This window comes from Rhea americana, unplaced genomic scaffold (genome assembly GCF_003343005.1).
Source record: "Rhea americana isolate MKP2758 unplaced genomic scaffold, rheAme1 scaffold_505, whole genome shotgun sequence".
Classification (NCBI taxonomy): Eukaryota; Metazoa; Chordata; class Aves; order Rheiformes; family Rheidae; genus Rhea; species Rhea americana.
The window spans coordinates 16358-38814 of NW_028186652.1; the positions used below are offsets into that span (position 1 = coordinate 16358).

Sequence of the window (22457 nt, forward strand, 5' to 3'; positions counted from 1 at the left end):
AGTGAGTGTTCCTGGCAGAAGGTATTGAAGGCAATAAATGGCATTTGTGGGTGATTCAGCACCTCAGGGGAAGTGCCAATGCCAGGAATAACCTATTAAGGGGGAAGAAGAAAGGAGTCAGCAGACCACAAGGTGCTAAAGAAAGACGGGCACTTCTCGCCCAGGGAGGCTCAGAAAGTTCAAGAACCTCTGATGTTTTGCTGGAATGGGGCTGCAGGGAATATGGGCATGACAKCCACAGGAACGATGCAGCGAGAGGCCTTTACTGACAGCATGCTGGTGCTGGAGGCACTCAAGGCTGAGCATTACCGGTGGTGTCTGAACAAAACTCTCACCTCTGCTAAGGCTTATACATCTGGAAAGCTGAAAAACACTGCTGTTGGGTGCTGGCTGAACTGTATTTGCTTCAGATTCTCAGCCTCTTCTTCCCCTTGCTGTCTGGGGATAGACCTGTCAGCATTATCCTCAGAGAAGCAATCACTTGGGAATATAACTGCTCTCTATACCACCTCCTCTGTGCAGCAGGCTTCTAAGGGCAGGGCAAAATTAAGCCTTCTCCCAGATCTTGATAATTTCACACAGCTGAGTGGGCAGGCCAGGGAGGATGGCTTCCTTGTGGAAACAGCACTGTGACCCCTCCAGGATAGGTTCACCTTAGATAGGGGAGGCAGAGGAGTGGATTCTGCTTGTAAGGCTAACCAAACACAGGATTAAAGTTAATCAAAAACAAACAAAAAAAACCCCCAAGTCTGCTGGGTATGCAGTATCCTGAAGGAGATGATGCTGACGGATGGGTCCAACTTCCTGCAAAGTCCTGGTAAGATAAGCAGGATTAGGTCATAACAGYGTGAGCATCCCCTGCCCAGGGGCTGCAATGTTTTCAAGCTGCCACTCACTTGCAGAGAATATCGTTTGTAATAAAAGAGGCCCAATGTTACACTAATGTTTGTCTACCCAGCTCACTGGGAAATACATTCTCCTGATGAAGATGACTCAAGATTTTATGAGAGTAACAGAATACCTTTCATCGAGGCTGCCGCTGGGAGATGCCGAAGGGCTGGACTGGGCTAGCTCTGTCACGTCAGAGATAATCGGACCAGAGTTAGCTGAAGAATCCGGGGAATACAGATTGGAGCCACTATACGCTGGGGAAGAAGCCTGAAATGACAATCACAGCATTTGTGATGTAAAGCACTAGGCACGTGCCATACATGGTCCCACATATGGGATAGGGAGGGGGAGGAGAGGCATCAAAGCACTGCAAAATCCTGACCCACCCAGAGCAATGGGGWACTCCACACAGAAGCTAATAATACAATATTGCCATATTGCCAACCCCAAGCACTGTTAAAAGAACAAATCACACTTCTGTCCCATAAACTTAATTTTCTTAAAGGAATTTAAAAAGTTAAAATATTGGATTCTTTTCCATCCAATGTTTAGACTTTTAAAAGCCGAGATTTTCAGCTTTTTCCTCCCACTAAATGACTTCATTCTTTTATTCTTAGATGAAAGGTAAAATTCATATGGCTAAGACCTAAAAGAGGTAAGAAACGTAAGATTCCCACACTGATAACAGCACCACAAAATGGTTGCATTTTGATATCAATCTTGCTAAGCAGCAAACCAATTGAGAAGTTTGAATGAACCCTAATCTCATCTCCTCCTTGTGTATCAGCATTTTTCAGGTCGGAACACAAAGAAAACTCCAGATTAGAATTAAGGATCAGACTGCAGTCATCTGATGCACATAGGGGTGTTTGAAAACCAGCACGGAGATGGAGAATGCAGGGTAAAGGATTCTGCTCAAATTCCCCTGATGCCCTTTAGCTAATGCCCTCTGAGCTAAGTCCATGATCTCACTAACTCTCCTCCTTCAGAGCTATCTCCTGTCACTTCAGACAGCAAATGAGGATTAATACTGAGTGATAGCCAGAGAAAACCCTAGTCCTTACTTACCTTTAGATAAATATTTGACTGACTCTCCCTTAATGCTTGTCTGTAACGCATGCTGGCACCAGCACCATGTTCATCTCTTCACTGTTTAGTACAATGAGACCACAGTGCAGACAGGGTCCTTCAACTCCCTCATAATTAAAAAATACCATATAACAACAAAAAACCCTTCCATTTTGCTGCATGCCAGGTGCCATGGTATACAGGGAGATGCAGAAATATTCTGCAGGCTCCCTGCCCACAGGCTCACCTTGAGAGGTCGGATCCCCGAACCGTCTGCATGTGCCTCGTAACCTGAACRGTCAGTGAGGAGGCTGTACGGTGAGTGGGAACACTTCTGCCTCTTGCATTTCTGCTCACCGTAACACACTTCAGTAGAATAGGTGGGCACTGGTTTGAAACTTTTGTAAAATGAGAAGAGCAAGCTGTGCACAGCATGTATATGGAGAAATGCATAGAAGACAGCATCCTGTCATTTGTAACACATTTTTACGCCCTGTTCTGGACTATGACTTTTGGGCTATCTACTGTTTTTGCAAGTCTTGAGCAAAAAATGGCATGATTACRTGGATGTAGTTATACAGATGCAGAATCACTGTGGGCGCAAAGGGTATTTTGAGGTAGTGATACGAGATCAAGTCTCAGTGAGCGGCACAGGAATGATCTCAGTTCTGTCAAGGTCAGGACTGCCTGTGCCTCACCTCCACTAAACTCCTACGCCATGTTAACTGCATTGATGTGAAAATACATTTTTCATCCACAGTAAAAGCAGGGACCATGGCAGTATCAGGAACCAGTGTAATTTGTTGGCAGATCACTCTGAAAAACTGCCCAACTATCATTTTTTAGTTCTCTTTGGAGCTGAAAGTCATAAACACTTAAGTTTGAGAAAAGATGACCACCTGTGTTTCTCATAATTAGGACAATCCTGTAATACCTGGAAAAGCTCCCAGTGGTTCTGCATAAGTATTTGCTGCATGCAAGAATAAAGGCACTTTTTAAAAAGAGATCACAGGATTAGAAGGGAGCTGGAATGGGAACACAGAGCTTCCACAGAGGGTGGTCTGACTGCAGGAGAGCTCTTTAATGGGGCTTAGTTATTTTGGTTCTATGCTAAAAAATTCATCAGGATCACCTTGGCTCATCAGGGCAGTTTGATGTCAGGAGCTAGTGGCTTAAACTCACTGTCCCTAACAGAAGTCCCCTGCACAGCACAGACAGGAACTGTTACGTGGAATTGGGGACAGCCTTTATTTTGCTATAAACAGCAGTTATGAAAGCTTGACTATATCCCTATCTGTAAAGCCTTGCTTCTGGAGTACAGCATTGCCAGGATAGGATCAGCATAAAGAAGAATTTGCATTCATATGACAGCTTTGGCAAAGAAATACCAGCTGGCTTCCCCATGCGAGGTAAGCAGGGGTGCCACCCGCCAAGACAGAGGTTCTGAATTTAAGTCTCCCAGGGCACACACTGGTATGAGCCAAATAAAAGCAGAGTATCTAAAAGGAAAGCATCTATGTCAAGACATGAAATGTAATGAATTAGCATAGGCCAGAGGTGATGAAAAGCAAATAGTGACCAAGCATATCACACCTCTCCTATCAGTAATAAATGCAGAACCAACTTGCTCTCTTAGGGAGCGTACGCGGATGTGGCTTTTTAGCTGTTAAAGGACAGGATGAGTCTTCCAATTCTCACAGTAATGTGGAGCTCACTGCATGGGACCTGCACTGTGGTATGAACGGCAGTTTTCTGCATGCAAAACATGATGCAGTATCATGACAGCAGGGTTAGCAGACCAAAAGGGAAATTCCAGTATAAGAGACCTTATTCCATCACTCTGGCTGACGAGGCCAGGCAGAGACAACATGCACAGGCCTGGGAGTGATAAGTCTGTAGCTCATCCAAAAGAATTCAGGGCCAGCGTTAATGGGTTTGGAAGACACTCCTTGTGTTCTTTGGCCATTGAACAGTCATGGGAAGCAGCACATCAAAAGGCGTATAAGGAGGATGGGGGAGGAAAGACAGAAACTCAAGATTCCTGGGATCCAGCAGCAATTTGAAAGACAGCCCAGAGCACACATTTACAGAGACTCTTCCTATACTGCCATACCACCAGGACCCACAAGGCTACTTTCCACAGGCATGCACGGTGCGGGGTGCACCCTGGAGCTAGATAGTTCTCTAGCTGCAGGGGATTCAACTACAGCAAGGAGGCCAAGGTTGAAACAACATCGACATCCAATTATGAACTTGTTTCTTCTGGACTGTACATTGACGACACCTTGCAGGAGATTCCTTCACCTCAAAGGTTACTGCCTGTTCTCTTATCTAAAGGCTTTAATACCACACAACCTTACCTAAACTGGGGATTATTTTGTGCACAAGTACCAGCTGGCTTTGCCTCACTCCTCCCACCTCACAACCTGACTCACAATTCAGCTCTGACCACGTAAGCCTTCCGCTACTTCAGGCCCATGCCTTGACCATGCTCTGACCCCAAGTGCCTTTACTGTCCGAAAGCTCTGCTATCCAAAAGCATAGTTCTTTAGAGCATAATACTGATCACACATTGCCACATGTTAATTAGGCAATGTGAGCATAAACTTAGCAGGGATTGATACCAAATGCATTTTATTTATGACAAAAGCAAAACACGGACCAAGTCAGCATATGTAAGCTAAGCAAGGAACCRCTTCAATCCATCTCTGCTTTCAAATTCAGATAACTCTTTGGTTGATCTGCAAGCCAAATGCTCAGCCCCATTACAACCACCTCTGAGAGTTACTTAGCCCTGTTGGCTAAGCTAGAAAGCAGCTGTCACTCTAAAATATTTTGCCAAACAAAACAAAGAGGTTCTAAGCAAACTGTTGTACAAAGGCATGACCAGCTGGAGAAGCTCCTAAAATCAGCCCTTCCTCACAAAACTGTGCCCTCTTCCCCCTCTCCAAGGCCAGGCACGCATGGCATACTTACTGTGTATGGGGATGAGCCATGAACATGCTCCAAGGAGTACTGGCGACTGTATTTCGGCATGGAATGTGCTGAACTGCTGTCGTTCAACATCAGGGGACTGCAAAAGAATCCCAAACATCACAGCAGTTACCATACTGCTGATAGCAGGTCTCAGGCACTACCTCTCCCCAGCCCCCAGAACTGGGTCCCTGCACACACCTCGGGCCAATATAAAACTGCCTCCAAGTCTGGAAGCCCTGGAGGGGCATGTGACCATGGTGGGTGGTTGTGTCAGTGCAGCAGAGCAGGCTGCCCAAAGACAGAGACCCAGTGACGAGCCCCTTGCCTACATTTCACAAGCCTATTGAACAGAAATGTAAAACCTCATGGCCCTAGAAAACAACATTTTAGTTCCTGGTCACTTCCTTCCATAGGCCTGTATTGTCAATGTTCTGCCTGGCTTCAGTTTCTCCATGGCCAACTGCTCCAAAGATGGATTACTTGTGGTCAGCTGTGACACAATCACTTCTGTGGCCCCTTTCATGCTCTCCAATACTGTGGAGGGACTCTCTGTCTTTATGAAATGAATCATTTCAGCATGTCTTGGACATTATCACAATATAAACCACTATCACCATTAATAATAATGAAGCCTGCAGTGCTGTCTGCCATATGGTGCTGCCAGGCACTGTTCAAACACAAAAGGACAGCCTAGCAACCAGACAGGCAACACAGGACAAGATGGGGGCAGGAACAGCCATGCAGCAGAGTAACTGCAATTTCATACATGAACAAGTGTGAACAGTCAGGGCAGTGAGGAGCCCATCTCACAGGATGAAACGAGAAGAGCAGGCTTCGGTTCAGCCCAGTGGAGTGTCAGATGACAGACAACAAGAGAACCATCTATAAAAGCTTAAGAGGGGGGAAAAAAGTGCTGCAGCACAATCTTGGGACAAAAACAAGTATTAACTGGCCAAAAAAAAAATTAACCTGGAAATGTTCTTAATCACTTAAGGCACTTAAATACTAAATGGTCACCAAATATAACTAGCAAGGGGCAAAAAGTCCCCCATAGTATATTTGAAGACAGACATGATTAGTTTATGAAGATGTCACAACAGTAGCCTGTGACAAGAGACTAGTCTTCACGGTTCAGGGATTCCCTTTCAGTATAACGGCAAAAATGTCATGACAGTGCTAAGATACTATTTTAGTTGTGCAAGATCCCAGGCCTTGCTTCATAGGCTGCAATCTCACATATTACAGTGGTTGGGTGTGAAGCAGGTACTGCATCGGCTTATGTGGCCTGCATTGCAAACTCTTCTTGATATCAGTTGCATAGCAGTGTTAGCTGTTTTTTGGCTGGAGCAAATACTTGAAGGCTCACATGATCCCAATGACCGCTGTCCAGTCCTACCCCACTGGCAAGGCTGCTACAGAAGACAGATCTGGGGGACCCACTCTGCTGATCCTCTCTTTATTTTCTCAGACAGGGAATCTTTATCTGGGTGTAGAAATGCAGACTTACATCTTCCTCTTCACCCCGAGAATACGGTTGGATTGCACCAATGAAATCAAAAACTGGATAAGCTGTGAGGAGAAGAAAGAAAAACCTGTTATGATGTGCACGGTGACTTGGAAAAGCAAAGATATGAACAGCTCTGGAACCACTTGTTMCCTGTGTTCAGAGCAGGGCCAGAGGAGGGGCACAGTGGGAGCACAGCAGACTACTGACCACAATTTTAAGCACAAAGGTGAGGACTAGGGGTAAAAAATATTTTACACTGCAATACTGCCAGCTAGAATTTATTTTCTGCCCACCAGGTTTCCAGAAACCCAAGATATCAGAAGGAAGTCACAGTGATCAGAACCATTCTTAAACAGAACTTATACCTCTGCACTCCCCCAATCCTGCAAGTACCAGATCTGGTCACTACTTCATCACATACACTAATATGACAGCATCCCAATCCCTCCACCTGCAAGACCAGGTTTTACCTTATTGACAACTTTCTGCTGCTGAGCATGCTTCTGCCTCAAGCTGGCTACTTCCCTCCACAGTGCCTCATTCTCACTGCAAGAGAAGAGAAAACCATCAAGAAAAAGTGCAGCCTCTCAGGCAGAGCACATAAAGCCTGGGGCAAGTTGGAAAACTGTAGCAGGGGACTTGCCGACATCTCCAGATACTGGCTCATTTACAACCTCCTGGGGCTGTGGGTGAAATTTTATTCGTTAACTTTGCTTTGCCATCATTTTAACTTGCAGCAGAACTCCAGAAACAGCAGATATTCACACATGGGCAATAACAGAGCCTTATCCAGAGAGAGCAGCTCACATCTGCTAGAAGCCATTATCATGCCCTTGTGGAAAGGACCCTGGTGAATGAACTCAATCTCCTTGATCTAGCCCAGGTGCACACAGGGTGGGTTATAAATTGGCTTCTCTAGAGACAGGGAAGGGAAAGGCAGAGGAGGAGCTAGCTCCACACCCAGGCAGAGATCTGGGCTGAGCCTGGTTCGAGCTCTGCCTGTAAAACCTTCACGCTGAGGAGCTGCAGGCTACCTGCCCTYGAGATTTTCCCCTACAGCATCAATTACCAAACTGTACATACTTTTTAGAACCTTGTATTTGCCTTTTCTACAGAGGTAAATCAAGACAGCAATGATTCGTTTTGTGTATTCAGTGAGTACAAAAGACAGTCGAAAAAAGAGCAACAAAGCTGCAAAATTTTCTCTTATTCTTAAAGCTACTAGAGATCCAAGGAGCTTATAAGTTAGGTAAGTGTCCGAGTTAAACCATGATGACTGCAGCACTGATATGATCTCAAYGCCAGACAGTTGCTCTGCAAGCAATCCAGCTGTTTAACCCTTTTTTGGATCCTCCCCAAGCCTTTGTGGAATCTGTACTACTGAAACTGCAAAAATCTCGTTGTTTTTTTTAATGCCTTTACTTTTACTTCATAGATTTTCATTTCCGCAGGGCTCAGAACCAGCCGTGACAATGTGTCAGAGGCTGGAAGGTTTTTCCCCTGGACTTCAGAATCACAGGATAGTTGCAGCCGGCAGGGACCTCTGGAGATCACCCAGTCCAACCCCCCGCTCAGCAGGGTCACCTAGAACACGTCAGACAGGGCTGCATCCGGGCAGCTTTTGAGTATCTCAGAGAAGGAGCCTCCGCAACCTCTGTGGGCAACCCGTCACCCGCCCAGGAAAGAAGGTGGGAAGGGAGGAAGAGGGTGACACGCAGCACGAGTCCGCCCAGGAACGGCTCACTTGCAAGCTCCTGCCCGCGCTCCGTCACGGCGCAAGGGCAAGACGAGCCCTCAGTGAAGAGAGAGGGAGCCAACGACGGGACGACGGCGTGCAGTCTCCCTCTCCTTGCAAACAGGCCACCCCTCGCTCGTCGGTCTGCTGCCGGCTCCGACCAGCGAGAACGCTCCCGCTCGCAGGCGGCCGTCGCGCCGCGCCGTGCCGTGCCGTGCTGCGCCGCGCGGGCTCCCCACCGGCTCCGCGGCGAGTGCCCGCGCTTCGGCCGAAGCCCAAGGGCCCGAGGCTCGGCCGAAGCGCGGCGGAGCGGCACCGAGGGGCCCGCGGGGACGGGCAGAGGGCGAGAAGCAGCTGGATAAAAGGCCCCCGAAGGGTTAAACGGATCTGAAAGCAGCAGAAGAAGCTTTAATACTTTCTTTAGCATACTGTTTTATGAGGCAATTAAATGCTGGTGAGGAGTTTACAAGGGCTAGTTTCAAACATTTCATTTCAGGAGTTATTAAAAGACCTTTGAAGTGTTTTGTTTACACAAAATTTTATGGAACTGCACGAACCGGCCCCGACTCTGCACCTGCCTCTCCTAARAGGCCGCCGCTGCGCGGGGGCTCGGCAGCCCCGCCGCGGGCTCGCGGGGAGGGCGGCCGAGGGGCGGCCGCCGAGCGCGGCCCAGGTCCTCGCGGGCACCGCGGGGCCCCGGCCCCGGCCCGGCCCCCAGCGCCGGCAGGAAGGCCGCGGCGCCGACGATCGGAGCGAACGGGCGCCTCTGCGCGGGAGCGCGGCTCTGCGGAGCGCTCAGCGTGCGGGCGCGCTCCTGCCGCAGCGACCGCAGCCAAGCGCGGCCCAACATTTGTTATCTCCCGAAGCCAGAAGAGATGCTCATTTATCACAGCGGCTGTGCAAGGGTCCTCGTGAGAAACGTCCATCCTGCTTGGAAAGCAGTCTTTCTAAAGGAGCTTTAAYTACCAGTGTGCATTCAGGAAAGTGCTCTCCTTTCCGATAAAATTATGCTGGGTAAAAGCCATGCTTGACTTTACAGCTAACAATTTTTGAAATAGACTGTTATTTGCTATCCAGTATTTTGCAGTTTAGACAGAATGCAGTCTTGCAAGCTCCAACACTTTCATCAAGGCTGTGCTGTCACTTGGCATTTTTCTTAAAACCCAGCCCCTGGAATCAGGTAATTACACAAGAAACTCATCTCCTACTTTTCCTCTGCTTGAAGATAAACTCTAGCAYTAAGCTGCAGAAAGAAGCTTGCAACTGTGCACCCCAGAGACTCAACGAGAGCGTGCACAGGAGAAAACCTCCATTCGGTTTTTCCAGTCTCCTGCTTTGGAGGTTTGAACCCTAGGGACTCATGCTAACACACAATACAAGAGTAGCAAGTCACTGTGACCACTGAGTCACAACAGAGGCCCAGAGAGTTTGTATTTGAGCTTTCTTCTACCCTGCAATACTTTTCCCCCCTCCTCACACCACAAGATGCTTCAGAATTTATTTAGAAGTGACATTATAGCAAGTGGGAGAATCCTTCATCACATACCGCATAGATGTTCTAGAGTTTCCAACAACATTGTATTGGAAATAAAACTGTGCTCTCACCAAGCAAGCCAATCTAGATCYGAAACTGAGATCACAGATGCTTCGACTCTGTGCACTCATTAGAGTAAAATGGTAATTTTACTCTGAGATAACAGCCCAATACAAAAACTCTGCAACTACAGATCAACTTGTGTTACTATAGCATATATATATGTATGCTATGTGTGCGTGTGTGCGAAGATCAGGACTYAGTCCAGGCGGGGAGCGCGTCCCCGTCTCCAGCTCAGCCATCACAGCCAGAGGAGCTCTCTGCTCGTGACCGAGGTGGGGAGCAGCCAGGAGGGCCCTGCACAAGGACGCCGTTCCGAGGGCACGCCRGGCACCACAACCCACCAGCAAACAAGGGGGTGTTGGCTCGCAAACCCAGCCATCGGGGACCAGGGCTGTATCTCCTTCCGCTGAAAACTCGCTCGCACGCTGCGCACATCAGCTCATCTCCTCCAACATGGGGRCACATAGCCTATGGCTAAGGTGAGGAGGTAACTCGTGCTAACTCAGCCCTCTCTCAACGAGGCCTAAGCTAACCTGAAGCACTTTACGCCTGTCGTAAGACAAGAGGACACGTGCAGGTAGTTACCATGTTATCAGCTGCTGGCATCCTGCCTTGGGCGCAGGACCTGAGAGAGGAGAGCCAACGGAAGGACAGACTGGGGAGGACTCGCAGAGTGCGCCGAGATGCTGCGATAACACAGCGAAGTCCTAGTGCCCGGGGACCCGGCGACTGCTGGGCATGCCTCGACAGCCAGAGCGCGCGGCGAGCCGAGGGCGCTGCGCAGGACAGGGCGCACTGGCGACATCCGACAGCGGCAGCAGCCTCTTGGGTAGCTAGGAAGYGCCCACCGGACAGCTGGCCTGGGGACGTTTCGGCAACGGCGCAGAGCAGAAGCCATGCAACAGGCTCGCAGTGCCGCCAGCGGGCTGGGGAGACAGGCTGGCTGGCGAAGGGTGGGCGTTCGGGAAGATGCGAGACRTGAAGGCATGGTTTTACTCCAAGGAGAAAAGAGCTAAGGGAAAATGGGAGGTTAAAGAAAAGGATCCTGGGGAGAGGTAAAGATTTTCACTAGGGATGACGAGAGACCATGTGACAAGTCCATGGCAGAGCACATGGTCATGGATGCTACGTCCTCACCCAAGTTTCAGATGAGGCTGGTGTTTTTCCAACCCAAATATATGCTGAAAACCCTCTTCAAGCAATCCGCACTTCCGTGCCGAGCGATACAACCCCGGACAGCACCGGGTGTGCAGCCAGCTACACACTCAAACRATTTAAAGGTTTCTCAAAACAGTCTATGGCCTTCTTTGAGAACAACCCTGAGCTTGCACTGGGGCTCCCAATGAGCACTCACGAATGACCTGGAAAAGGGCAGAAAGCCTGCTGGTGACATTCAGTTAGTTACAGCAGTAAAAATGAGTGATTGGGCAATGTATCATGGCAGATGAAAATATCATAGGCAAGTATGAAAGGACATACATACGGAACAACACAATCCTAACTTTTCCTAGACCAACACAGACTGACACGGTTCAAAAACAAGATTGTGACACAGGCAGTTCTGTAAAAGCATTGACTCTACCCAATAGCAGTGAAATCAAAACACAAACYGAGTTTAACACTAGAAATTATATGGAAAAGCAGAGAGAACAAAACACAGATCATCCCTAGCCTTCTGTATAACCTGCTCAGATGACACTGGGCTTCCTGAATATTGYGCACGTCTGTGAACCTCACCTAAAATGAAAGGGGAGAAAGCAAAGAGGAGGAGCACACAGATGATCAGGAACAGGAACAGCCTCTCTGTGCGACAGCAGGACTTTGTTCCTCCCTCAGGCTCTAGGAAAGCTGGCCTAGGGGAAGAGCTGTGGTGGCAGAAGCCAACATGGTTTGCAAAATCATGAGCACTGCAGGGAAAGTGAATAGACAGCAACGTTCCCTCTCTCTTCTGATTTGATGCTAGAGGTATCAGCTGAAGTTAGCAGCTGGCAGATTCAATACAAACAAAAGGRAAGTGTTCTCCAGACACCATGCAATTAAGACACAGAACTCTGCTGCAGAATCCCAGAAGTCAGGGGAAAAAGTCACACAAAACCCACAAATCTAGTGAGGACTATTAAATACACAGACATCACCTGTATCTCAGAAGTCCCTAAGGCACAGTGCTGGTGCCAGGAGACTGCTCTAAGAGAGCAGCACCACAGGCTTGCCTTGCTCTTTTCCTCTTGCCCTTTGCTACYGCTCTCATCAGAACCAGCGCTGGAAGATACGGACCACTGATGTGACATCGTATCACTGTTAGGTCCCTACCCCATACCCACATAACTTCTGTTTGCAGTTAAAACCTGACTCAGACCTTTCCTGCAAAGTGTTTTAAATGCTCTCTCTTCTTTGCTCGAAGTAATGTTTAAACTGTTGTTCYAAGATCAATACCTGGGCTGTCAGCCTCTGTGGTTTAGGGACTCTGTGCTCTCTGTGATCTCCACGGGAAGACACGTCAGACCATGCAGGTCAGCTTAAGAGAGCAGCATTCAGACATCTCAAGCTATGCTTTTGGAAGGTAGCTCCACACACAACRCTAGATGCAAGGAAAAAGGGGCAGAGACAGAGCTTAGGTTAAGCCTAGTTCTTAAGAGAGACTTTTCTGATGTACAGGATCAGGCAYTGCTGCAGAGATGTTCATTCCTTGTAATACCATTCGTCCAGGGGAAGGAAGCAGCTGTTTCTTAGTTCACACTAAATAAGCTACTAGACTAAAAAGCATTTAGAGTCAAAATTTTTCAGTGCTCAAGTATTATCARTCTTTAATCTCCAGCAGGTATAACCTTTGGGGGAGTTCCTTATTTGGAAAATGTAGAAATAGTTGTATATGACTCTTGCTTTGGCGTCTGGAAATAGCTCAGAAATATGGAATATTAATGACCGTCCTGACCAAAAGAGATTGTCTGCATTCTGCTGACTGAACAAGTATGCAAACCAAGCACAATCTATCAAAAGAGCATCAGCACTGCTTTTGCTTCCTTTTTATTATCACAGTGAGCTTATAAGAGAAGGAAACATTTTATTTCTGCAGACAACCCAGCCGCAAGTAATGACAGGCCACAAAAGAAGCTGGTGTTACAACCTACAAAAGTAGCAATAGCAGCCTCTGACATCACTATTTTTCTAATACCCAATCCACCTTGAAATGTGTTAAGGCAAGGCAAAGTACACTAGGAAGAAAAGTGCTTTTAAAAATGCATAGTGTGACATACCCAAGATGCAGAAAAGCAGTTCAGTTTTGAGAATAACTTACAGGTTCCACTGGCAAGCCCGTTCTAGAGCAGGCAGAGATCTTGCTTCGTGTTTGAAATCAGTGCTCTAATACTAGCTGCCGAATGCACCAGGCACAAAGACATAACCCGTTTGCTGCTTCTCAGCAAAGTGAAGAGTGAGCAAGCTGACCTAAGCTTAGAAGAGAGGCAGCCCGACCTTCCCAATAAAAGCAATAGCACTGTCTTTTATACTTACTTCCTTACCCCATTTCTCATTTYGTTGCTACCCACAGCATCCCTTACTGCAGCAAACCAAACATCTGGACTGCAGGCTCAGAGAGCCTCTGAGCTCTTCACTTTCACAAAGTCTTTCATTTCACCATTTTCCCTATGCATAAGCTGGCATTACCACTAAAAAGCCACTCTGTCTTCTCCCTGTGGTACCTTCTACCTTTGGCTAAGGAAAGCATTTAAGCTGAGCACCAGGCCAGGRAATTGGTACAGGCAGTTTTGCTCTGCATGCCCACCTAAGTGAAGACGGGCAGGATGGATCACTAAGGTCCATCCTGGGGCTGTTGAAAGCTTTCGTCTAACTGGTACTTGACAKCAAATCGCCCACTTTCACCCTCATGAACATGTCCTACATTCATAGAAAAAATATAATAGAAAAAATACGATAGGAAGTTGAATTCCAAGGATTTTGGGGAAGGGTACATTGTAGAGAGGCCAAGTTCTCAATTTGCACAGCACCTAGTAAGAGGGGATGCTAGAGCCTYAGTGCACTTGTACTCCAGCAAACGCTGGTACTCAGCATCAAGCTCAGCAGCAGTTTATAGAAGATACTGCCTACGTCGTCCTGCAGCAGAGGAAGAAGAAACCCGTAGCTGTAGATTGATGACGATGGTACGCCTCCACACGTACTGGGTAAATGAGATCTGAAAGCTTTCTATAGGAGGATGCAAAAACACACTCTACCCTTTTTCTCTTGATGAGATRAATCTTGTTTTCCTTTTATGGAGAAGGATAGAGCATAGTGTGGTTTAAGYACGGTTCAGAAACTTTAGTAACTCTTGGCAGCCATAAAGGGTTACATATATTGGGGATTTTTTTAAAAATACTGGAAGACTCAGTGGTCTGAGTGCCTGACCCCAGTTTATCAGTTTGCACTTTTTCAATACATGTTAAAGTAACATTTTCAAGAGTTTAAAACCACCTCTGCTCTACCACAARAAGTGGTGCTTACTTTTGTTGGAGCAATGAGGCCTTTTTTAGGTCATATTTACAAAAAAGAGATCTTTCTGTTTCTTTGAGGCTCAAAAGCAACCCTTCTCTTAATCATATCTGAATATTATGGAATAAATTAGTACCACATAGAAGTAAGTTTTGTTATTAGGTCGTTAGCTTGAGAAAATCATATCTATGAATAAGTAAGCTTTYAAAGAGATCAGATATACTTCTAGGGAGTTTAGATAAAACCCTCTAAACACACAGGCATAAACCAGACTCCTTCTACCTTCCTCATAGATCAATGATATGAAGAAGTCAAAGATAAATCATGTGAGGAAAAGACCGACTATGCCACCAAACATATCTGCAGCCCACCAGCATCCTGAATACCATACGCTGCTGTCATTGCTATCCCCAAGACAGTACAGACTGAAAAGTCAGAGAGCAGAGCAACTGAGATGATCAAAAACATGGACAGTCTCCCTAAGAGGAATGACCACAGAAACAAGAGTTCTTCAAGTTTGGAAGAGAGATCAAAGTGAGTATGTCAGGAGCTCTATAAAAATTATGAATAATAAGGAAAAAAAATGATTCATTCACTCTTCCAAAGTAAGAACCGAGGCACTTATCAAGTCATCTGGCAACAACTTAAAAAGAAAAGATGGTATTTTTACCACACACTGCAATTTAATTACAGAACTCAAAACTCTGCATTCACAAATAGATCAACTAACGTAACACAAAACACAAGAAACTAAAACACAGGCGCAGTCCTTGGCTCAATCTTTGAGCTGCTGCAGCTCAGTGTACAAGGGAAGAATCCTTCTGCTCACTCTAGTTCTAGTATTTTTTTCCCCTATGCATCTAATGTTGTCAGAGTTTCAGAAACTACACATCTGACCAGTAAAGCTATTACACTTTTAACTACCTCATATTTTGATTTCCCTAAACTCTGTAGAAATTAACAGAATTTTCAGAGAAATGCTGATTTCAAATCCGTCAGTCATGTGACCAACACAGGGAAATGGACACACACAATCCAGGAGGTCTCCTTGGAGGAACCCATGGGACAGCTACAAAGACTCTTGCTGCAGACCAATAGTTTTGATCATTGTCCAGCAAAGATTTAATCTCAAATTTAAAGCAAAACATCTTAAAAGAACACTGTGACATGTTGTGAATTGTTCAGGAGAACCTCTGTTCTCAGAAGAACTCAGAAAAAGAACAAGTCTTACAACAGACACATTTTCCAGAACTAATTATGACTGGAGCACAGCACTTTCCAACACTGACATGCTGGTCTCGCCCACAAAGCACGACCGGGGCTGTTAAGATCAGCYAAATGCCACAGTTCTCCAGAGCTGCAGAAATCTATCATCCTTTTTCCAAAAAGGTGATATATRGAAGCTCTGAAGCATTAAAGGTTTTTCCACACCGTCCTAATAACTGTTGTTTCCCCATTAAGCCTGAGGTGTCACTGAGGTGGATGCACCGATCCAGTCTTAACTCACCTTTTAAAATAATTTTAACCATGCTACAATATCCAGGTTCATACACCAGTTCATACAATTAGGAGGAGAACTCATTCTTAGAGTCAATAAAGATGAAATGTCTGTCTAAATTAACTCAGAGGTCAGTTAAAAAACCTGTATCTTAGTATCTCCTGTCATATTTTCTTTAAATAGACAGCAGCTCTTCAAAAAGGTTAGCTATGAGTAGTGTGGCTCTTGCATCCCATGCAGCTTTTTTTGAAGAGCTTTTCCAGAAAAATCAGAAGTTTACACCAACTTAACCTATAAGTAACATGGAGATTTTTTTTAGTTTCACATGCGGAGAGTCAAGCTGTATTTGTGACCAAAACAATTTAAGTTCACTACAGTGACTTAGGRTAACACAACCTCTGATCTTCAGCCATCTACCCACATACAAAGAAGAACAACTTAGGAACCTGTGGAGCTTACTGAGGCTGTACTTACCTAACTGTTTCTTCTAGTACAGGCTCTGGACGAAGTCTTGCCTGGCCCCTTTAACCCATTTCCCTCCCATATCAGCTCTTACACAACCATGCAGCAAACAAGATTTGGAAACCAAGCTGGCTAAAAAACAGCTGGAGAAGAAGAGATTGTTGCCCTTTTGGCAATCATCCTACTTTATACAGGACCTTAGCTACAGCTTCCTGGAGGTATCTCRATGACTGTCTTGGCAGAGGGCACTGCTGAACACTACCGATACACATCCCCAGTGGTGAACAATCTTCAGCAGCGGCCAGCACCACAGATCGCGTTTCAGAAGCGTGTTGGTAATTCCTTCCACTGCTGTGGAACAAGGCTGGCACTGGTTACAGACTCAGCTTTGACTGCACAAATTCGGAACCTTCCAGCTATATTCYATGGTGAAAAGCAAGCATTATTTAGGATATACTGGTTGGCAGCACACTGCATATACCATGCTTTGGATGGCCATGCTAAGGGCTCTGGCAGTAATAATACCCACCAGYATGTTACTAGCTAAATATAGATACAAATAAAACATCAAAAAAGCAGTTTATTTAGAACTGTGCTACTCCTCCTCGTCCTAAAGCAACAGTAGAATCTGCTTCGTTCAGTATGTTGTTCTGAACTACTTCAGATTAGTATGGGCAAAGGAAACTGAATGTAGTTTTCAAACGTTCTCTGCTTGCCTTCAGAAAAAGTAGAGAATTGAGAGAAAAATAAACTAGTTTRTCCCTCCTGAAACAACTAGAAGGATGTTGAACAGCAAAGTCAACAAACTCCTTCCAGTTCCGGCCAGCTTCAGGGTATGGTCTGGGGCACCATCTCAAGCCACAACCCCAACAAAAGTCATTAGAAGACTCCAAACAACTCTTCCTCCAGAATACTTTGAAAAAGCAAATTAGAGAAGGGAAGGCATAGAGGACAAGACACTTATGCAAAAGACAGCTGGAAAGGTGCTCTGGACACTGCMAAAAGCCTATGCCTCCATAACCAGAAAGATGCCAGCAAGTGCTGTCCAGTTACAAGTACCAAAGAAAAGAGCCCACAGCGTAAAGGACAAAACCCTGTTATAAATGGCGTATAAAAGCGTGCTAGAAAGCAGCTTACACCACAAACCAGGGTTAAGAGATGCCAGTTGGGTTGAGTTATTTTAACATTAGTATCTCAGACTATAGTGGTAATTAATTTCAGATTTAGATCACTACCCTGAAAAATGAGTACTCCACAGGTCTTTAACCTATCGTTTGGAATGACCAATAAAATTGACTTCAGATGATCTCAAGCAGTGACTAAGCTCATAAAAAGCAGCAGCGTAGATAAAACACACAGATCCCACATTATATTCAGCATTATAAGCCATCAAAGCAATTTTAAGATCAAGCTGATGTTTGACTCTGAGCCAACACAGGTCCCTCAGGACCAGACTGACATGTGGAGGCCATGGTATGAGAGTTAGTGTTTTGGCCCCAATCTCTGGAACAGCTGGGGTCTAGGCAACCTCTGCACAGGAAGGCCATAAAACAACACATTACAATCGTCCAATTTAGAGGTCATAAAAGCATGGACCACAGTCTCAGCACAAAGCTGGAATAGCCAGAGTTCAGCCAACAAAATCCAAGTAGCTAGGATAGAAATGAAGAACAGCGCAGCTGCAATTAGAAATACATGAAAGCCACCATACACCACAGAAACCCAGCCCTTCTTCCACCAGCACTAAAGTTTTGCCTGCAACAAGGATGACAAGGGACCAGCTTCTGCACATGCAGGTCTCTTTTTCAGCTCCTGKGAAAAATGTAATTATGCACATACAGTCTTCTTTCCATAAAATTATGGAATTTTATGGTAACTRAGTTCCAGGAACCTCATTTCCCTTCCACAGAAAAAGCTCTGGTCACCTCCTTTTTGAAGTGGCAGATGCTCCAGCTGATGATGTTGATAGCGCACCTGCATTAAAGGCAAGCTTTATTTCTTTTTCCTACTTAAACCAAAAAGAGCAGTAGATTGGGCAGCCCATCACCATCACCTTCATTTCTTTACTCCAGACAAGGCTGCGGAACATTCATGGTAACAGATGGTCCTTCCTTCATGAACAACCCAGGGAAAAGGGATCTGGTGAGGCTGGAGCCAGAGTTAATTGGTTGCTTAGATTACTGTAACACACAGGGAAGTGGGAGGATGGAAACCCTATTAATGGGATACAGCTGGTAGGGAAGACAGACAGCTTCATCCACAAGTGTTCTCAAATGCCAGCTCTTGCGGATCCTACATTTCAGCATGGAGAACCTCTGCTGCATAAAAAGAAATGAAACRAAAAGAGATTGCTATGCTCCAAGATTTACTGCAGTTCTTCCRGAAATCAGTGCCTTGACAGTGATGTCTCATTTACAAACCTGAATTATGAGTACATCATTATTTAACTCTTTTCATTGCATTCTCATATATTTTTAAAAGGAAATTTGGCAGCAAAGTAAAACATAGTTTGTTCTTTCCAGGTGGGTAGCAATGAACTGAACTGCAGAGCCCCAACAAAACTGATTGATATAGATTCTCAGTAACAGGAGATGCTAATACTAATGCTGTTCCTTTCAGTAGGAAACAGCCAGTTAATAACAGACAGTACTCCAGAGGAGGATGCACAGACTCTTGAATGGGGATACACAGATGCTGCCCAGCTGCCTGACCCTATGCAGCATGGGGAGGAAAAGCCTCCTTCTATGCAGACAGACTTATTACGGTTGCTCAGTTGTACAGGGATGAGGCCCCTGAAGACTAAGCACTCCTCCATCCACTTCTCCACAGTTCCAGCGGATAGACTTCGTTCAGAGGAGACAAAACAGATCACTAGTACCTGCAGAATACTCTCTTTCGATAAGCCAGTTTGGCCACCCTGGCTGCAGACAGCAAGGACACAGTCCCAGTGGCTTGCAGACAGCTGCGCGCTCCTTTTGGGTTCTGCCCAAAGGCAGCAGAGGAAGCAGCCGACCTGCTCAGAGTTGCAGAAGGCAGGCTTTGCAAGGTGCCTAAACCATTCCAGAGGTTTGAAAGCTGACTGTCCAGCAGTTTCCTAGAGTTTCCTAAGGCTTTAGGCGGGATAATACAGGTGCTGCCTCTTTGCCAGCTGCCTCTGTGCTATTACCACAGAGGCTGGGTCTTCCCAATCGGCTTCCCTCCACCTCCCCAGCAGCTCTGGGCAGAAGCAGGCTACAGAAGGAGGAAAATACTTCCTGGAAATAGGTTTTCAGCGGAGGAAATCATACTTGTAGAAAAAGCTTCAGCTTTACTGTCTGGTGCCTACTCCATGTTTAATTTGTCCTGAGCAAGTGACATTGCTGGCATGCATTTGAGCACAACGGTGAGCAAGTGTCAGACAACAAGATCTCAGCTTATACATGGCAGGCGGACAACCCAGATTCTGGCAGAGGCACAGTCACTGCCTCTCAGCTCAGTGTGTTTCCAGGCGAGATGTTTTAGCTTCCTGTTTCTTCTAAGCACAGTATCTCCAGCACTATTTACCCAGCTCATCCTCTGCTGAGACCTCCCCTCCCATGGTACCTCCTTTTGAGAAGGCTCCTGCCACATGACAGTGAGTCTCATGCTCACTTGCACTGTCCTTTCCTAGTAGGAATACCACTCACACATGGGAAGTGAAATGCTCCTTCCTATTCCTGCTCCGACAGGGCTCTCCACGCCAAAGCCGACGGGCTTTGTGAAGTACCTCCCATCACTACCGGGTGCTATTTGAAGGTAAAGATCAAGTTAGCCTGCAAATGGACTCGTGTATAAAAAACAAAAAATAAAACTTCATTCAAATGTACAGGGTACAGTAGCTGGCAGTGCAAGCTCAAAAGAGCAGCACAAGTTCCAGCTTCAGTTTAGGAGACCCTTTCCCTCCTGCTTGAAAGGGTGCTGCAAACCACCTCACGCTGCTGCACCTCTTGCTTGGCTAGGCTACAGGAACCGGACACAAGATATTACAGGCTCATAAAGCATGGTGTAAAACAGAAAATATTGGGCCAGCAATTTCACAGAAGATCTTCTTACAAGTTTTATGCCTTTGTGATATAGAGTGGGCCTCATTTTTTCCGCACCAGTTAAAACAGATATGCAAAACTGTTGTGTTCTCGGAGCTGTCGAGAAAATGTAAAGAGAGAAACAGGGCTGCGAAGTTCTATCTCATTGTGAGTCTAGAACTACAAGCCTTTCAGTTACTCATCTCCCAAACGATTTTAGGCAGCTTTTAACCAGAGCACCTTAGTCCCAGAAGATGGGAGGGCTTCTGTTAATGAGGCTTTTCAGAGCACAGCGACTAAACTTGGATATCACCTAGCTGGCTTCATTATATCCTAGCTCAGCTTTTCTCTCACCTAACACTGATGGATTCAATCTTTTCAACAAATGTTCTAATGCAAACTCTATCCCCTTAGGTCAGTGTCAAATGATAATATATATGTTGCTTTTGGAAGCCTGAAACCATAAAGAAAGTTACATGGGTCAAAATTATTTGGTATGATTTACTGGGGGGTTGCATACGGTAAACTAATTCTGGTGAAGAGGAATTATACTGGAAAAGGCCAAGTTATTGTGTCTGTTTAGATTTATTTTTATCAAGAGAAATTTTAGCTTTTAAATTCTGTTAGCAACTGGGGCCCTGTAAAAGCGGCGGGGCCTTGTAAACAGAGTCTGGTCAGGAGGAAGTGCTCTCAGCGTCCCATGGCAGAGCTTCATGTGCTGAGCCAAAGCGAACACAATCCCTGAAGGAGACATGGAGAAAACCGATAAAAACAGGTGCAGACACCATGGCTAGCTTGCTGCTTTCAACAATCTGTTTAAAATTAAACTTACGGATACACTCCAGCTCCCACCAGACTCGAGCAGAGCCAATGAATCACTAGGAAGTGACAGCCTCTCCGCCTCACCTTCCTGCCCCGTGTTTTGCACGAGGGTAGCAGCACTCAGGAAAGCAAGCTACAGGCAAGGGAGCAATGAAAGCAATCATTGCTGGGAGACACAGGCACTAGCAGTCAGGTACAGATCTTCTCCTTCCTGCCTCTAAAGGAACTCCTCAGAACAAATATCTCAAAATCAAGAGACAACGTCTCCGTTTCCGACTAAGACTGCTGCTTTGGTTTCTCTGCCCTCCCTAAGTCCGTGGTCAAGCTTTTTGTCACGCTTGTAACATCAGTAATTTCTACCACACTTTCCCAGGGCAAAGCCACAGCTGCACTGAAATCAGCTACGCACTAAAATACTTTATTCTTACAGGAGAAAGATGCAGATGAATATAAAAGTCTCAGTGTTGCCCTTCTGAGTTGGTTACAGGGCAAGTGCACAATCCCACCTAAGAAAAGCTAAAACACGCTCCTTACGGAGCCACAGACAGGTCACAAGAGATGAAGAGTTACAGAATGACACTGATAGGTCTGGAGCTGAGAAAGAGCATTATATTCAGTTAAATGTTGCTCAGTACCTGTCAGCCTGTGCAGCACAGAGAGCCAGCTTTAATTGCGATTGTCAGTTTAAAGTCTAAACAGTTCCAAGTTAAAAAGCCCAGAAGAAAACACTTGGCTTACACGAGTCACAGCCTTAGAARCTAAAAAAGCAGAATGGAAGCCAAGAGAAACTGCAGAAATTATAGGTCAGTAACAGGCTCAAATTTTAGTGTAATCAATAACCACCCTTGCCTGAAGACACCCCTGGAAGGCAACCAACTGAAGGGACGGAGTCCAAACGGATGCTTTCTCCCACGCTGCTGGAGTTGGGGGTCCTACGACTTTTCCCATATTGGCTTCTTGTGATTTTCCCATTTAAAAACATTAAAAGGTAAAAGCAAACAGAGATACAAAAGATACTATTAGCAATGTTTCTTAAAACAGAACTCATGAGAGAAAAACCTTACTAACGGTAAATTAAGCATATAAGTTAGGCAATACCACTTAACATCAAGGTAACTTCCCAGCATAAGCCAGTGTAATCATCATTCTAGCAAATTATACCACTGATAAGAAACTGCCGAAAGGGCTGCGGAGAGTAAAGAACAATAGTTTTTAATGCACTGATCAAATATCAGTACAAACAAGCTAGAGAAGACGTTAAGTAACCTATGCTCAAACTGCAGAAATAATGATGCGACTGCAGCTCTGGAGGGCGAAGGGAAGAGCCGCGCAGGAAGGCGCAGCCCAAGCCAGAGGCCTCGAGGCCCCGGCCCGGC

The 22457-nt window shown here is 45.9% G+C and overlaps 1 protein-coding gene across 1 annotated transcript in view; it reads right to left on the reverse strand.

Annotated features, from left to right (window-relative positions):
- The window catches only part of HSF1 (heat shock transcription factor 1), a gene marked incomplete at its 5' end in the record, with an annotated part of 75539 nt that overhangs the window by 15046 nt on the left and 38036 nt on the right, over positions 1–22457 (reverse strand). Inside the window, 4 exons of the mRNA XM_085317783.1 lie at positions 1022–1158; positions 4936–5032; positions 6443–6504; positions 6913–6988. Coding sequence (XP_085173909.1) covers positions 1022–1158; positions 4936–5032; positions 6443–6504; positions 6913–6988 — 372 coding nt within the window. The remainder of the gene's footprint in view (positions 1–1021; positions 1159–4935; positions 5033–6442; positions 6505–6912; positions 6989–22457) is intronic.